The 17254-nt window shown below is 39.8% G+C and overlaps 3 protein-coding genes across 4 annotated transcripts; 2 read left to right on the forward strand and 1 right to left on the reverse strand.

Moving 5' to 3' along the window:
* Window positions 1-718: 718 nt before the first annotated feature.
* Window positions 719-9264, reverse strand: slc5a6b (solute carrier family 5 member 6). Its single transcript, XM_037486650.2, has 16 exons — window positions 9061-9264; window positions 7267-7717; window positions 7109-7174; window positions 6305-6356; window positions 6153-6220; window positions 5760-5914; window positions 4773-4913; window positions 4229-4358; window positions 3849-3937; window positions 3060-3172; window positions 2906-2976; window positions 2734-2820; window positions 2154-2326; window positions 1961-2067; window positions 1749-1870; window positions 719-1096 (listed from the first exon to the last, which is right to left on the reverse strand). The coding sequence occupies exons 2-16, from the start codon at window positions 7612-7614 to the stop codon at window positions 965-967; spliced, it is 1854 nt and encodes a 617-aa protein (XP_037342547.2). The 5' UTR covers window positions 7615-7717; window positions 9061-9264; the 3' UTR covers window positions 719-964.
* A 48-nt stretch (window positions 9265-9312) lies between these two features.
* Window positions 9313-12624, forward strand: cenpo (centromere protein O). The gene is made up of 6 exons (XM_037486655.2): window positions 9313-9445; window positions 9666-9817; window positions 9960-10116; window positions 10231-10502; window positions 11103-11262; window positions 11361-12624. The coding sequence occupies exons 1-6, from the start codon at window positions 9424-9426 to the stop codon at window positions 11456-11458; spliced, it is 861 nt and encodes a 286-aa protein (XP_037342552.2). The 5' UTR covers window positions 9313-9423; the 3' UTR covers window positions 11459-12624.
* A 207-nt stretch (window positions 12625-12831) lies between these two features.
* On the forward strand, window positions 12832-16766 carry tp53i3 (tumor protein p53 inducible protein 3). 2 transcript variants are annotated; one of them, XM_037486654.2, is made up of 7 exons: window positions 12832-13242; window positions 14226-14360; window positions 14453-14594; window positions 14714-14981; window positions 15378-15590; window positions 16082-16278; window positions 16374-16766. In XM_037486654.2, the coding sequence occupies exons 3-7, from the start codon at window positions 14454-14456 to the stop codon at window positions 16557-16559; spliced, it is 1005 nt and encodes a 334-aa protein (XP_037342551.1). In that variant the 5' UTR covers window positions 12832-13242; window positions 14226-14360; window position 14453; the 3' UTR covers window positions 16560-16766. The 2 variants fall into 2 exon arrangements, with proteins under 2 accessions (XP_037342551.1, XP_062413254.1); XM_062557270.1 differs by lacking the exon at window positions 12832-13242 and adding an exon at window positions 13912-13998 and having other exon boundaries at window positions 14226-14594.
* The last annotated feature ends 488 nt before the right edge of the window (window positions 16767-17254 follow it).

Raw genomic sequence — 17254 nt, forward strand, 5'->3', positions numbered from 1 at the left:
TACGGGTTTGTACCGGTCCAAATCTCAGTGCAAACCACGTGATTAGCTCTTTACATCCAGGGATAAATACTGAATACAGCTTTTGTAATACCCAAATCCATATATGATGATGTATACATAGCGATACAGGTTTAACATATACAACTTCATATATGAAGTACACAAGAGAAAACGGATATATGCAAGACCTACACAAATCCGTGATGCTGCACAGGGAGAAGGTCGACGTGAATGTTCAACCAGAATGCCTCCTGTCACACATAGTTTTAGTTCATTTCTTTGTGTAAATTTTCAACATATAGTGGAGATCTATACTAATATTAATTTATGTGAATACTTATACAATCAGAATATTGCATACAATGTTAGCAATCCCAAAATGTATATAGAGATATAAAATATCTCCACACTGAATTTCTGGATGATTCCAACAATGTGAATGGGTTTTATGACTGAAGTTTATTTATGACAGAAATAAAATTAAAAAAAGGATGATTACAAAGTCTTTATTCCTTTCCAGTGTTTGATGCAATACAGAAAAAATTCACTCATACATTGTTAACAATTGAGGCTTCTCACCCTGGACCATTTACACAGCTGTAGTAGTCTTAAATAATTGTCAAGAATAAAATCAATAAAGGTATAAAAAAAAAAAAACGTAACAGAACTTAAACATTAATCATATAACAGGTTTTTTTTTTTTTTTTTTTTTTTTACATGTACACACACAAGGAGAAGACTGATTTTAAGTTAATGACCGTACACCTTACAAATACTGCATGTAAACTGTATCTGTAAAACAGTCTTCTTCTTTGTAGCCAAGACTTTGGTGCAGCATTTGAGAGTGTAAATTCACATTTTATCTTTCCTCACAAAGAAAAGGCAAGAAAAAAATAAAAAGGCTTCTCTTGCCAGAACGCTTGGCGCGAGGAATTTTCATCCCACCTGATGTTAAACTGTGATGTCACACAGCTGTTTCATGCTCCACAAGAGCTGCTTGAACTTCAGGAAGAAACCTGTCCGTCTCTTCTTGTGATGGTCCATCCTCTTGTGGTAAGGCCAGGCCATTGCCCTCTTTATGTTGTGTTGCCGAGAGCTAAAAGAATAATTTTAAAAGGTCACTGAAAGGGCAAATGTAGCAGTGCAGATCACATAAGTGACGTTAACAACTACTCATTGTTTTAATTTAATGGGATGGCAAACACTACAATTCTCGGTGAGCCTAAAGCAGAAGATGCAGGAAGCACGTGACAACTACAATGAGCTGTGAAGAGGCTAACAAGGCCACATTGACAATACTAACATGCCGACGTTAAGCGATATAATGTTCTGCATGTGCAACATCATTTAGCATAATAACGGATGATCAATCAAATTCTTTGAGTTTTTGAGCTGCGTTTGAGGTTGGTGAAGGTTCAGGGTGGTACAACAGTCAAATTGGTTAGTGTGTTCTCTGTTTGAGCCCTTAATGCTTAACGGAATTATCAACAATTTATAGCTTTGTGATGCAAATAATAATAGTAATAAGAGGAAGATGAAAAAGGGAGGAGCATGTGTTCATCCTGGCATATTATATTTACACAGAAAGAAGATGGTACATAAAAATAGAACGGATGGCTATATTGCAAAACCAAAATTAAAGCTAGGCCAAATAGTTCATCAAATAGAAAAAAACTACATAATTATGCTGTTTTGTTTAATAGTGGGCGATGCAAACTAATGGCAGGAATCTCCATGACTTTACTGACCGTCTGCCCCTGAGGAGTCACGCAGCACAGCTTCTTTTGGAGGTGTTCAGGTAGGAAACAGAGCAGTTTCCCTAACAAAGGATAGATTGTCCCTGGTGTCACATCCTCTTCTTTCATAGGGCCTATATAGAAAACATAGATTTTAAAAAGTCAAATTGAAATCCAATGTATCGTAAAACAGGGAGTGTTGTGCACAGTCAGAATTGGCCCACCTGTGAGGAAGCTGATGATCAGGCCGATCAGAATGACCGTGAAGCCGCTGAAAGCACTGTACCACATGTAGGACAACGAATAAAATCTGTTCAGTCCAGACGGTTTGCTGAAGGACAGAGAGAGATTATTAACTTGTGAAATCACCACAAAAAAAAGGACCAAGCAAAAAGACACACGGTGCTGTCTGTATACCTGAGAGTGAAATTGCCGAGTGCAGTGTGAATGGGAGACGTGCCGTTGTCCGACGGCAGGGCGGCTCTGCAGCCGGCTGACAGCAGCCTCGGGCTGGAGCTCAGGTTGATGATGCTCCCGATGCCGACCCAGAAAGACAAAGCCAGACCGCCTCCCAGGCCCGCCATCGCTCCCTGGTAACAGCAGCAAAACCAGGTCATGTGATCTATGTTTATCATGCTGGCCGAGGTTTACATTGTCACAACGACTTTCTCAATGAAGACATCCTGCTCGGAGAGTTCTCAGCTTTTGCACTGACAAGAGGCCCCAAGATGTCAGATTTAATTTTATTAATAGCATGTTTTATTACAGGAATTCATTCTAGATTACATTTAATAATAATGAAAATAAACCCTAATAACTGTTATTATGTTGAAATCTGAGCTACAGACTCATGAGAAGGAAGAGAAGGCCCTTCTACAATTAAAAATATAAATAAAATTGCAGGTTTCAATTTGACCACATTAAGGTCAGCAGTTCAACATCAACAGTGTACGCAGGCTAAATACATGGTGGATCTCATCAAAGAGGTTCCACTTACAGTGGAGTTGGCCCACGGGAAGAACATCCCGAGACAAAACAGACCAAGAACAGGACCGCCGACCATACCGAAGAGCTTCAAAGCCACCTGGAGGTGGATCACGACGACAATCAGTGCACATTTAGGGAGAAATGTTATTGCTGCTGTCGGAGCACACAACTTGTGAGCTTACATTGAGAACAGAAACGTCCATTAGGTGAGTGAGATAGGCCATAGCCAGGCACAGCAGCCCGTAGGACATAGCTTACAGTGGAGACACAAGTGGAAAGATTAGAACAGATGTTATTATGCACCTCTGAATCATAATGAACTTTAATGAGCAATACCCAAGGCTTTGGAGACCAGCGTTGCTCTTGCTTCTGTCATGGCGGGGAAATAAGGTTTGACGAGATCTTCCATTGTCACAGCGGCCAAAGAGTTAAAAGCAGAAGAAATGGTGCTACAGGAGAGAAAACACAACTAAATATCTGTAAAATACATGAAAGGTAATGATAATTATTCTCCCTCTCAAAGACAACTAAACAAAGACATTATTTTAATGCAATTGATGTGAATAACAGCATTATATTTCAAATGGATTACACACTCAGTTGCCATCTTATTGATTAGCTGAAACCAATACAATATAGTGCATACAATATCACAGTGAATCCCATCATGAAGGTTATAATGTTCGCTTGTCATTTAGAGGGAAACGTGTCAATTTAACTGTACGATCATTTTTTAGGATGAAGTGTCTTAACTGCATTTGTTTTATAAGAGTGTGCACACAAATAGCATTTTATTAAAAGTAGAAACTTTTCAAAAATGATTGCTCAATACAAAATAAAAATGACTCAAATCTATGAGTTATACAAAAACAAATTATAGTATGGTCAAACTATGTCACGCCTGGCTGTCTGACCTCCATTTGGGACACCTGAATGTTTGCATGCGTTATCTACTGCCTCTTTCCGGGTTATGGGGCACGAGACGCCACCAAATTTAAATGCTCACAGTTTGCTTGTACAACTATTACAAAAACGATAGCGGACTCAGAGAGACAGCGGCTTACTGAAAAAGTTCACGTGAAAGATTTAATCAAAAGAAAAATGGAAACATGGAAAGTCCCGCACCTGAGAGCTGCACTGAACAAACAGGCAACAAACAGACCAGGTAGACCAGGCAGACCTTCCAGCATATCCATCACAAAGTATATCACCATCTGTGGAAAACAACCCACATGAAGCCGGTTTGCATAAACGTGTGGGCCACCATTACCCAAATTCAGATCTAACAATGTAAGAGCTTGATGACAGCCCATTTACATATTCATGCTGTGAAATATATAACCCCTGACGTTTTTTTTTTTACATAACTTTGCATTATTAGAACATTCAAACTAATCCCTTGAGATCGATGAAGCAGAAAAAGGAAAAATTCAATCTGCAAACATGCAGTGCAGATGATTTGGTCAGAAAGAACACTAAAAAGCTGAAATAAACCACTGACTCACCGCATCGTTTGAAGAGTTGGCCAGCATGTCTGAGTGATCCTCTCCACAGTAACGTGCAAACATGACCAGCCCCATCACACAGCTCAGAGCCAGAGACAACTGCAGGGAGGGAAACACCATGTAGCAAGACCTGTAGACAGCAAGGAAGAAACTATGTACAAGTGATCATTTCTTTTGTCCATCCAATACTGTAGTGGTTTGAATTTTACTTTCCGAGAGAAAAAATAAATATCTTTACAAATGGGTATTTTTTTTTTTTTTGATAAACACATAGAAAAACCTTTTGGTGCGATTTCTTAAATTGTGCTATTTTTGTTAAGGACTGTGACAAAGAAATTACTTTTTGACGAGTATAGATTGCAGCCCAATGAGGTTGTGTTTAGAGTAAATGCCAACATAAGCATCCTATTACGCTCACAACGACGATGCTGCTTACATTCTGCTGTTCAGTTTTTAAAGACACCATCGCAACCCGACGCCAGATGAGCGGCTGAGAGGAGACCCTCGGAGTCAAAATGAGATGTTTGTTAAAGGTTTATTGAACCTGACAGCCTCTTTCTCTGTGCGGGCGCTGAGATATCTCTGGACCTGAGCCTGGTTGACTCCATACAAGGACAGCATGAGGAACACCCCGCCAACCCCCAGAGTCCAGAAGGTGTGTTTCTCCGTAGGATCTGGGTTCAGGCTGAACACAAGAGATAAAAGACACGTAAAGACATGCTTTGGTACGTTAGAACATTCAAGCATAACTCAATGGATCTAATGATTTATTTTTTTTACAACGGATTAGGTCATGCATTTTCTACTTCAGTTCAGTTTTTTAAAAACCCTCCCTTCATTGAGGTCAAAAGCAGTAAATGTTGATTAAACTGCAGAATTCTTGTCATTGCCTTGACACAAAATTGATCCCGTTTCAGATTTCATGTTTTTTTCCACTCAAATTGAACCACCAGTAAATGGATTACTGAAAAAGAGACTGTAATTTGCAACATCACTAAAGAATAGAGAATACCAAAATGTATACAGTAAAGACGTTTCAATATGTTTGTTGTACTATAATAATAAATATAAAAGACAGTAGTAACACTTGTTGCAATACTGCACAAGTACTGACCATTAAAACATTAAAATACTAATCTTAGTGTCCTTGTTCTATTTTACGAGCTGAGCCAGAGATGTATCTGAAGTAATTAAAAATAAAAATACACTAAGCCATTCACTATTTGTAGTAAAAATGTAGGATGGTCTTTAATTTACATGTTTGTCTGAAAATACTATATATATATATATATATATATATATATATATATATATATATATATATATATATATATATATATATATATATACAGTATATATATATATATATATGGAGCTGCAATGGGCTTATTATTGTGCATCAATCTTCTTAAAAAAGCAACAAACTTTCGGAAAACAAAAAAAAAATCAACTTTTGGCTGATATTGACTAAATAAATCCTGATGCATTTGCAAACAGATTTCCTTATCCATCCAGTCACGATGTGACTCACTTGAGAGCAGAGATGCGGTTTCCCTCCCAGACTTTGCTCCAGACTTCAGACACTCCTCCGGTCTGATGCACACCGACCACGATGACAGCCAGCTGCCCTGCAAACATCACAACAGTCTGAAAGACATCGGTCCAGATGACAGCCTTCAAACCACCCTGCAGGAGCAAACAAGACACATGGGAAATTAATCTGATATATATTCATTCAAACAGACCTCTGTATCTATAATACTCTCTATTAATGCACGATGCATTTATTGAAATATGGAAAAAGGGTCTTCAACAGACATGACACAACACACAGGGCCTGTAAACAACAGAAGGAAGAGTTGGGAACATTCAAATGCCAAAAGGTCCGGGTAAGCTGTAAGAAAATTGACCTCTAACAACTCACCATTGTTGTGTACAATGTGCACACTAGTCCAGTAGCCAGCACTGCCGCCCATATCTCAAATCCAGTAACTGTAAGAAAACACAGCAACACATTGAACCACAGATCTTACTTCTTGAAACCTACTGAGAGTAAAACACATAAACTTGTCTAACCTGCATTTAGTGCAAAGGCAGGAGTGTACACACAAACTCCCATGTAGACAACCTGTAGCAGAGTAAAGCACAAATCAGACACCATCCCCGTCATAAAGGTTTATAAATAAGCATGTTTTAAGAACAGAAATGTGGCTCTTGTATTTCACAGGCTATCCTATGGGGCTGCACCAATCCTATCCACACGGGCATGTCAGGGCAATAATGACCGTGTGAGAGAAACAGCTTTGGGGAAAAACGCTATCGCCAGCTTCCCAAACGGGAAGATGTGAATATTGATTCTTTCATGTCCAATGACACAGGGAAACGGCGAGCCATCCTCCGTTTAAAAGGGAACAGCTCCTGTACAACAAATAGTGTGGCACCTGTCCTGCAGTAAACCACAGCAGGTCATTTTGTACACACAAAACAATAGTTAACAGGTCATTACCAAACTTTGAAGATGCAGGCAGGTGGATTTTCTTACCCACATCTTCAAATAAAAGAGCCAGGAAAGCCGTTTCCCTTATTTTAGTCTTAAGTTCAGTTAACCAGCAGCAGCCTTTAGCTTAATAAATATACATGTGGGAGTTATATTTTACTCATTGTACTCTCAAACACTTTTGTCAATATGTCAAACCTTTTCTTTACGCTGAGTGGGTATTAGTTGGATGTTACTAACCATAAAAACAGTTTCGTCAGCTGGCTGCCAACATAAGCTTTTAGCAACATGACCATATGTATCAGTGTAAAAGTGAAAATAAAATATGCACCATAAGCAGTGCTGGTGCATCCCCACTATATTAAGAGAAGTGTTGCACCCACTGTCTGAAAGATGAAGGTCAGAGTTCCACAGATACGCACTGCTTTGCTGAAGCGCAATTCAAGATACTGTGGGAAAACCAACAACATAAGAACTGCAAGTCATCAGAGATACACACTATTAATATGAACTTAAATCCAACGAAATGGCTCCGTAGTACCTCGTAAGTACTGGAGAGCCGCAGTTTGTACAACACAGGAATGAAAACGTGAGCAGGAATGAGGAGGCCGAGAAAGTAGGCACAGCCGATGAACCAGTACTGAGTACCATTAGTATAGATTTCTGCCGGCACGCCAATAATCGCCACAGCCGACTGGAACGAGGCGATGAGTGACAGCGAAACGGGAAGACAGCTCATGCTCCTGTCCGCCATCAAGAACTCCTGGGTGGTGCGCTGGCGCCCGCCTGAAAGCGCGTGGTACAGCCCGATGCCCATAGAGGCAGCGAGCAAGACCGCAAATATCACATAGTCCACGGCGGTGAAGCGCTTCTGGTCGGACGGGTCCATGCTGATTGCTGTTTTTGAGTCTTGGCTTCAGAAAGTCTGTCCGTCCTTCAGGCAAACGAGAAAAGTCTCTGTCCACACCCATCGGTAAGAAGAGACCAGAAACCTTGAAGAAGGGAAAGGAAAACACTGATAAAACACATCTTGTGTGTGTCTGTGTGGGTGTGAGAGAGCTAGCTTTGCTGGCATGTTGTGGCTTTCTGTATCCAATAATCTTTTGAACAAATCTCTTTGCTCAACAGGTAAAGAAGTTAACCCACACAACCCAACGTGCTCTCCTTGCGTCCTGGACCTTAGCCGTTTACAGATTTATTTTCCTTCACATGTAGATAAGACAGAAGTTGAAATCACTGCAGTTACCTAAATGTACCCGTTTGTAGCAGGAAGACATTGAGACGAGCTCCAGTATTTACACAAACCGAGGTCACACAACATGTTCGTCAACTTTACCCTGCTTTGGCTGATCCAAAAATACCGACTGCTGGTTTGGAAATGTTCAGCGAGGCAGTGCACTGCTACTCTGCCATCTACTGACTTTGTGGATACTGCACCACAAAGACAAACAGCACAAACCCACCTCTGAGGGGTTTGAAGGTTAAAAAGTTTAACTATGACGGTCAGCCATTTGGGAGAAAGGAAACATTTGGGAAGACACAAAAAACAAAGTCGCTGTTTTTTGTCAATTAAATAATGAATTGACCAAAAGGAATCACCAAACTATTTTGACACAATATAAACAGCTTTTTTGTAAAGATTTGCTGCTTTCTTTGTCTTTTTAAATAATTGATTAAATATACATTTGGGATTCAACGTGATTCTCCTCTGAATCAAGGAGATTCTGATAAGACAAATGTGTCTCAAATACTTTTAATTGGAGAAAACAATAAGCAGGTTAATTAATGATGAAGACAATTCTCAGTTGCTGCCCAATTTCTAAAAAATAATTAATGATAATTATTACATACATATATGAAACCTAACACAGGCAGATCTGGACAGATAATATTGGAAATTTCAATTATTTGAGGATATAAAATAAGCTTCTTCAAACGATAAATCATAGTGGCTGCTAAATAGTTTAATTTATAAATACTGATACGGACTAAATTGATGTTCCGGTCATCAGTTCAGCTGTAACTCAAACTCCACCATTCAAGTTAGCACAAGGTAACTTAAGGACTACTAGGAGGAATAAAGCAGGACTGTTGATTTAAGTGACTTTCACTTGACGTGAAGACACTGCTACCATTAGATACAACTTATGCATTAAGTGAAGTAATGGTGCTGCGTATGGGGAAATATAACTAACGTTACTGCGCTCAGTGACCGTCCCGAAAAAGATGATGTCAACGGAATTATTATTTTTCTAGCTGTCAAAATGTCTCGTGTCTACAAAAGTAGGGCATTGAGAAGGATAAAGACAGACAAAATAACACGAGACAGTCGCACCTTTACGCTCCAGCACTGTTATAATCCATGTGAGGCGAGCTGTCAACGGCGCCATACTGTCTTTACTGAGACGTAGGTTAAAACCCTACATCTCGCTCACTGTACGATTCAACCTCGGGTTGTTTCAATCTCTTCTGTTATGTTCAGAAAGCATTAAATGTTTATAATGGCTGGTTAATCTCTGTCCGCGCCACGTGTGATCACAGGTTGTTTTGAAATCTCTTCCGGGGTTGAAACTGGGGGCGGGGCTACTGCTGATGACGCAACAACCGCCAAACTCAAACACATCCGCAACTACAAGTGGATGTTTTCAATAAAGCAGCTAACGTACATTGTTTCACACTAAATAAATACTTCCAGAACATGGAGGTGGCGACGACAAAAGGTAACCCGGACTGAAGTAGTGGTAGTTTACCGGTACAACTAACATTGTCTAGCTTTATCTGGTACATGAACGTTAGCTTTTGGTAGTTTTTCATGATGCTCCATTAGCTTAATGCTAGTTGAAGCAATCGTAGACATAACAGTTCATGAACTTAACATCAGCAAAATCCCACGCATGTCGTTTGAAAGTCAACCCAACAGGAGTGCGTGTTCCTCCGCAGGTGTTTTGAGTCATCTCAGTCGCCTGGAGGTTCAGAAAAGAAGCCTTAAAAGTCAACCTCAGCAGCCGAGTCGTGTGAAGGAGCTGAAGGCTCAAGTTGAAGCGCTTTTGACGCAGAGGAACCAGCTGAGAGCAGAGATCGAGACTCACAAGGTGACTCAAAGTCCACTGACGAGTTTCATTCAATGTACATCATGAATTTCAATGTGGCCCCTTCTATCAGTAACTACCATATACATTTCTTGTACTTTCTTGTTGGCTGATTCGTTGGTTTTTTCTCACTGTCCTGCTACAGAATATCAAGAAACTGCGGGTGTCTATGGACAAGCAGTGTACAAACGAAGAAGAAGAAGAAAATAGAATGGATGAAGACTCTGAGAACTCAAACCTGCTGCGGCTGATGGCCAGACATACACAACTGAAAGACCTTCTGCATTCTCATCACGTCATCGGTATCTGTCATTCACCCATTTGACATATTTGACATTGGTGATGTTATTATACATTTCTTCCATATATCTGAGATTCATCAACATGACCTAATCCAACTTCTTGGCGTCGCTCAGGTGGGTACAACGTTGTAAAGATCCGTCAAGGTAAAGGAGTGTGTGTGTCTGTGGCAACGTTCTACGACGGCGTTTACTTGGACACCTACAACCTGGAGATCCACGTGAAGCCGAATGTGAGGATCAGTCGTCACAATGTTCCCCCGTTCATTCCTTTAAACAAGCTGGCTGAGCAGAGCAACATGCAGACTGACCTGCGGACTCTTCTGGACCCCCTGAGCCAACATCTCAACGCCTTTGCCGGTCGCCAGCAGCAGTTGAAGTTCGTTAAGGTGCCAGATTTATTTTATCTTTTTTTTTGTGAATGTAATAAATCTGACAAATCTCGTTTTTTCAGTGGCTGCTGTGATCTCAAATATAACAAACATAACAATTAGACTGAGGGCGGGAAAGTCCACATTTGAGAAACACATTTTTTTTACTATAATAAAAAGGGGCCTAACCCACCACAAATTAATAATTGTTATTTAATAGTGTTAATATTCATTTATGACACTGAACAGATATTGGACATTTTGTTCCATTGTCTGACATTTATTGACCATAAGATTAATTAAAGACATTTAAAATCTCATATTATCAATAAAAGGTATATACAAATGTTAATTCACTAAACTTCAATTAAGAAAATGTCTGAATAAAACCAAAGCGGTCTGTTTATTTTTGTATGTTTACAAGTTATGATATTATTATATAGATTACATATATTATAATATTGGCCGACCAATATATCAATTAATCAAATTAATTATTTCTTTACTTAACATTTGATACTTTGATACTCTGTCATAAGAACAATAGCTAGCAATAGTAGTCCCATAATCTGTTCTAGGAGTAAACTCACTGAACCTGTCGTCCTGCTTGTTTCACAGGAGCTCCATAAGTCTGTGGAGGTGATGGAGAGTAACGTGTTGTGTTCATTACTGGTGCTGAAGTTCACCGTCCCCAGAGAGAAGACGGCTGTTCTCTGCTCCCTCGACTACACGGACTGCACCAGAAGTCTCCCCACACGAGTCCACTTTGAATCTGAGGGTAGGATTTGTTTACTCCAGAAGTTTCCCAGGTGGCAAACAGATGGCAAAGGACTGCAACTAAAATCTCTTGTTTTCTTTTTATTTATTTTCTTGCAGACGAGGCGCCAGTGTGGAAAAAACACTGCCGCTTCCTCATGGAGACTCCTGTGCACAAAGCTTTGACAACAATGAGGAAGATGGGGTATATTGTGTAAATTATTTTGATCTATAATAAAGCTTTTCTACATGTTTTACAACAAAACAGATACTTCAACTTTTGTTTTTGTTTTGGTGTTGCAAACGTTGAGGTTCCTCTATGGAAGTTCCACATGTATGTCCACATTGCTTTTGTCCTTGAGCTTTTCTATGAATGCCGCCACCTTATTGTGCAAAGTCTCCCACTGAAACTACATCAGTGTTTCCATTTCCTGCTTTCTGCTTTTGCCTGACCAGCTCTTTTTCCGATATTGAGTCAATAGTTGCACTGCTTTTCATCTGCATGAGAGACACCGTCTCTCTGGCCCTGTGGCTTTGTCTGACTGTGGCGGTGCCGGTGTGGATCGATTCGGCTCCACCACTTCATATTCTTTCTTGTGATCGTGGGATTTGCTGGAGTACGATCGTCTGCCAAATGGTTGAAATTTGTGTTCATTCTCTCTCATGGCGATGTTTACTGTTGCTTTAGGCTCAACCCCTTTTAACATCCCTACTCGTCTGCGTTTGTTCTGCAGGGAGTCTGTTCTCTGCTCTAGCGTTTTGCGAGTGTACCTCTACTGCCGGTCCAACGTGTTCAGTTTATGCTGGAGAGCCCTTTCTTCTTCATTTTTCAGCGCTTTCAAATGTCTCTGATGCACAATAGGTCTTCTGAAGCATTAATCCATTACAAGATGGCTGGAAGGAGAAATGTCTTTTTCAGTTATTGTTTAAATTAGGAAGAGTTTGTCGTTTTCTTACCTGATTTCTGTCCTCTAGAGCGTTGTGTTGTGCAGGTGTGTTTGTTGCTATGGCCGTCTCCTTGTATGTTATATAATCGCCTATTGTATCCGAAGTAAAGTGAACGGGATTGTTGTTCAATGTGTACGGTCACACATTCCTTAATGAGATTACATTGGAAGACGGTGCCTTTGTGTAGTCTCAGGAATTCTTGTAGGTTACACTAACAATTATTCACTTTGTATTTCTTGTAATTTGATGCAACTAAAGTACTCCGTAGAATACTGCTACAATGTTCTCCCATGTACTTTAATTGTTTGGTGTCCAAGTTAGTTAGTTTGCTGTCATTGCCGAAATAATTTTTTGCTGAACATGATGTTTATTCTTGGAAGTGATGAATAGTTTGTTTTTTTACAAACAACATTTCTGTTAATTTTTTTTTTTTTTTTAATGCAAACATTCTTCCTTCAGCTTCTAAAATTTTAATATTTCTATGTTTTCATTTGTCTTTGATGGTAGAGTGAATCTCTTCAATTAAACTGCTGGCAACACAAAACAATCAAAGAAGATTAAGTTGGGAAGTTTCAATGAGCATTTTTTTCAATTGTTCTACATTATGAGTCTTGATACTTGCGGTATTGGTTTCACTTTGGTTCTTTTGTCCTGTTTTATTATTTCTTATATATTTCTAAGATAAGTACAATCAATTAAATGTGTTATCATAAATAATAGTTATTGTTGTGCTATTAGCTGACATTGAATTAGAACCAAAGGAGAAAATAATTGGTAATCTAATCTGAAATGTTAATACTTTTTTCCCTGCAGCCCTATTCAGGTCAAAGCCTTATTGACACTGAATCCATTTATTTTACTTGTATTTAATAAATCCATGCAAGGATATTAATGGCACGGAGCAGCATGGAAATCCGCTTTTCTTCTGTAGTGCCCTGCCCCTCTGCTGGTTTGACCCCTCCTGCGCCAAACCGAAGCCCAGCCTGGATGATGGCTCAATAAAACTTCCCCAAAAGTCATTTCAAAGTTGACAGACTGTTGACATCGTCTTCTGGTAAGTTGTTTTTGATGCTTTGACATAATTCAAAGATAGCGGACAATTTTCATGTCAAATGAACTAGGTCTGTGTACTTTTTTTGTAGTTGTTTCTAATAGCTTGACATACACCATTAGAAAATACCAGACTCTCTCTTTGCTAATCTAGAAATGTAATAGAACCCGGTGAATTGTATAGCTTTGAATCTGTTCAAAAATCTGTTTTGACTTGTGTAACAATACTTCTAAATTTTCATTTTGCATTCTATATTTGACCTATTTAGAAGTAGATGTAGGAGATGAATATAACAAGCAATTACATGACGTATACAACTCATGTTGCAAATGAATCCTAGACATCAAATTAAATAAACCGCATAAATACATGTAATACATGTATAAAACAGTTAAATATAATTAAATCACCAACACAATGTTATGGGTGAGCGAGCTGACCGTACCAAGATGGCAGCCATGTGCGTAAGACATCTAGCATTTATATATATATATATACTGTATATATATATATAGAGAGAGAGAGATTGACAATAAAGCACCGGAGCTTTTTGACTTTACTGCGCATGCGCGCTGCGTAACAAACGTCGACGTGTCACTGCTGTCTGGCGTCATCGCGGAACTTCACTGACCCTCCGTCATATCAAAACTCCACTACCATATTACAAGTTCCTCTTTTCTGTTCTTCTTTTTCCAGCTTCGTCTAAATAGTTTTGTTCTCATTCTCATCAATGTTCACAACAAAGTTTCGCTTCATCTGGTAGTTTAAATGTTTTTGCACTGCAGCTATATGGAAAGCTGCAATGTATAACGATGATTTAAACGTTGTGTTACAATAGATCAATAATAGAATTTCTTCTTTATTCAATAACTTAGGTGTGAATAATTAGGATAGATTGTAATATCTGTAATGATTGGTGCTCTCGATCTGTTAAAAATGGTTGCTGATGCTGATATCTGCAATTTCTTTTTTCAATATAATCACAGTTTCCATTGCTCGGACCAAAAATGCATCGCATCCTGCACATTAGGAGACTTGTACTAGGAAACGCCTACAGGACAGTGAGTCTTTAAAACAACAGAACTATAAGTAGTTTGTATGAAGTGGATATAGCTAGCAAGGCAAGTATTTCGTCGCTGCATTGTGGCATTTAAACATTTTCTATATATATCCTTTCACCGGCCTGGTACAAGTGTTGCCCTCGCTCTGCCAGGATGATGCGTGCAGTGTGTGTTGACGTACCGGGAGGACCGGAGAATTTGCTGCTGCGAACTGTCCCTAGACCTCAGCCCAAATGTGGAGAAGTCCTAATTAAAGTTCATGCAACTGCCCTCAACAGGGCGGACTTACTGCAGGTATAATACAAAATGCTACAAAAGTGCATTAAGCATATCTGTATGTCCAGCTGAATTTGGTAACTTTATGTGACTTCACATAAAGACAATGATTTTTTTTTTCTTTCTGACTTCTGCAGAGGCGAGGATTGTACCCACCTCCCCCAGGTGAGAGTGACATCATAGGCCTGGAGGTTGCTGGTACTGTGGATACTCTGGGTCCGGGGCTGAAAGGAGGCTGGGGGCGAGATGACCGGGTCATGGCCTTGCTCTCTGGAGGAGGATATGCAGAATATGTGTCTGTGCCGGAGGAGCTTTTAATGCCCGTCCCCCCTAATCTCACTCTCTGCCAGGCTGCTGCGATCCCAGAGGCCTGGCTCACTGCTTTTCAGCTGCTGGTATTCATAGGTATGCATACATAAAACCATTTGGTTTTTATTCAAGCTTTATTCTATCAGACCCATTGAGTTAAACAATCTCTTTTCCAAGAAAGACCCAAGAACTAGATAATACAAAACTATTACATATTCCTGTTAAAACCCTCTTACATAAATGTAAGTGGTTTAATACTGCGAGATGCTATTTTAAGTTGTGAGATGACATTCCTGAAAGAAACAATACTACACACTGCTCTAAACAAGTACAAAAAATTTGAAATTGATGGTCATCCAAACAAATACATTTGACGTCAGGGAAGTTTAATTTTCTATTAGTTTCGACTTAACATTTCTCTCTCTACAATTAAGGAGTTGAATAGCACAGTCCGTTATTGTGTCTGGTTGCTGTCTGTCTTCTCGGCCTCAGCTCAGGTGAAGGAGGACGAGGTGGTCCTGGCTCACGCCGGAGCAAGCGGCGTGGGGACAGCTGCTGTTCAGCTGGTTCGTCTGTTGGGAGCCGTGCCCGTCGTTACTGCAGGAAGCCCGGAAAAACTTAAGATGGCCCTGAGTCTCGGAGCTGCAGCCGGGTTCAACTACAAAGAGGAGAGCTTTGCGCAGGGAGTCCATGACTTTACAGCAGGTACATTTTTAAATGGCTTTATAGGTCTGGGGCAAAGTCCGGAGGTAATTGCTGTAATTTCTTTTTGCATTGTTCTTATTGTAGCGATCTATCAAACCAGGTCAGTGTTATGCAGACTTTTGATTGTGTCTTCTATGCAGCGGTAATGACAATGGCTTCTCATAACCACTTTCATTTTGATAATGGAATTATAAGGCACTTGGTTTTCGACAAGCAGAAACTTGTTAAAAGTGTTAGAACCAATCATTAAAATAGAGCTCGATAAAGGTTTACACTTTAAAGTAAGCTATATTTGACTTACTCTCAATAAATACCATTAAACCCCGCCAAAATGAACAAAGTGTTCAAGATTATTATAAGAACCTAATTGTATACAGAAATCATGATAACGTTTTCAAGATGCTGTGTACGAAATTTTAGGATTTTCTATTTAATCTCAAAGGCTTTAAACATTTATCTGTCAGCTAATGTGGATAAATGTTATTTCACAGGCAAAGGAGCGAACGTCATCCTGGACTGCATCGGCGGCTGCAACTGGGAGCACAATGTCAGCTCTTTAGCCACCGACGGCAGGTGGGTGCTGTACGGCACCATGGGAGGCCGGGCAGTCGAGGGGGAGCTACTGGGAAAACTGCTCTCCAAACGAGGCCACTTGCTCTGCAGCCTGTTGCGCTCTCGCAGCCTTCAGGTGAGAATCCAGGATCAACAAACTAGCTTCATCAAGTGCCAGCACAACTCCTGTGTAACATGAGCGTGATTCTCGCTCTTATTTTTCATTCACAGTACAAAGCCGACCTAGTGAAGGCCTTCTCACAGAGAGTTTTACCATGCTTCTCGGACCAGCATTCCTCCTTGAGGCCTGTGATTGACAGCACATTCAACCTGGAGGACATCGCAGAAGCTCACAGGCACATGGAGGCCAACAAGAACACGGGGAAGATTGTCATAAATTTGATTCCACCAAATTAAGAAACTCAGCGAAAAACAGCTGCAGTTTTTTGCTCTGAAATATTAAATTGTACTAAATTGGATTTATCATGTTTTTAAATATGCCTTATCCATTGTTCATTGTATATTGTCAATTGACCGCTGCTAAATGTTTTTTAATATTGTAATCATATTGGAAATAAAAGAGACACTGACTCTTCGCTTCATTAAAGCCACTGGTGATGATTGTGTCATGTGCTTCTCTTTGGGTTGTTTTAGTGGTTACAGTCAGATAAAACATGTCACATTTTGATCATTCACATGGGTCACTTTCAAAGGCTCCTGTATTGTTATTGATGTTGCTGTGGTTTTTAGACATTTCTAATCACAATGTAAATACTCTTCAACATAAATTGAGGAAAGAATTAACAGCATTAGTGACTTGCGATGGTAAAACCAGCATTAAATTAAATTGGACATGGTTGCTGTGGAAACCGCCACAGTGAGATAAATGATACGATTTATCCAGCATTTCAGATTATTTACACAATTACCTGTTTCTGAAGCAACCTGATGAAAAAAACCCTTTTTGAAACCTCTGCATCCAGTACAAAATGGAGCTACCGTATGTTTATTAAGGCTGCATTGTTCCTCGTACAAGAGGTGCATGCAGGGCTCTCCATATATTCAATGACTTGAATGCCTACTTGTTGTTACATCCTGCTGCTGTATGTGGG

This window comes from Pungitius pungitius, chromosome 14 (genome assembly GCF_949316345.1).
Source record: "Pungitius pungitius chromosome 14, fPunPun2.1, whole genome shotgun sequence".
NCBI lineage: Eukaryota > Metazoa > Chordata > Actinopteri > Perciformes > Gasterosteidae > Pungitius > Pungitius pungitius.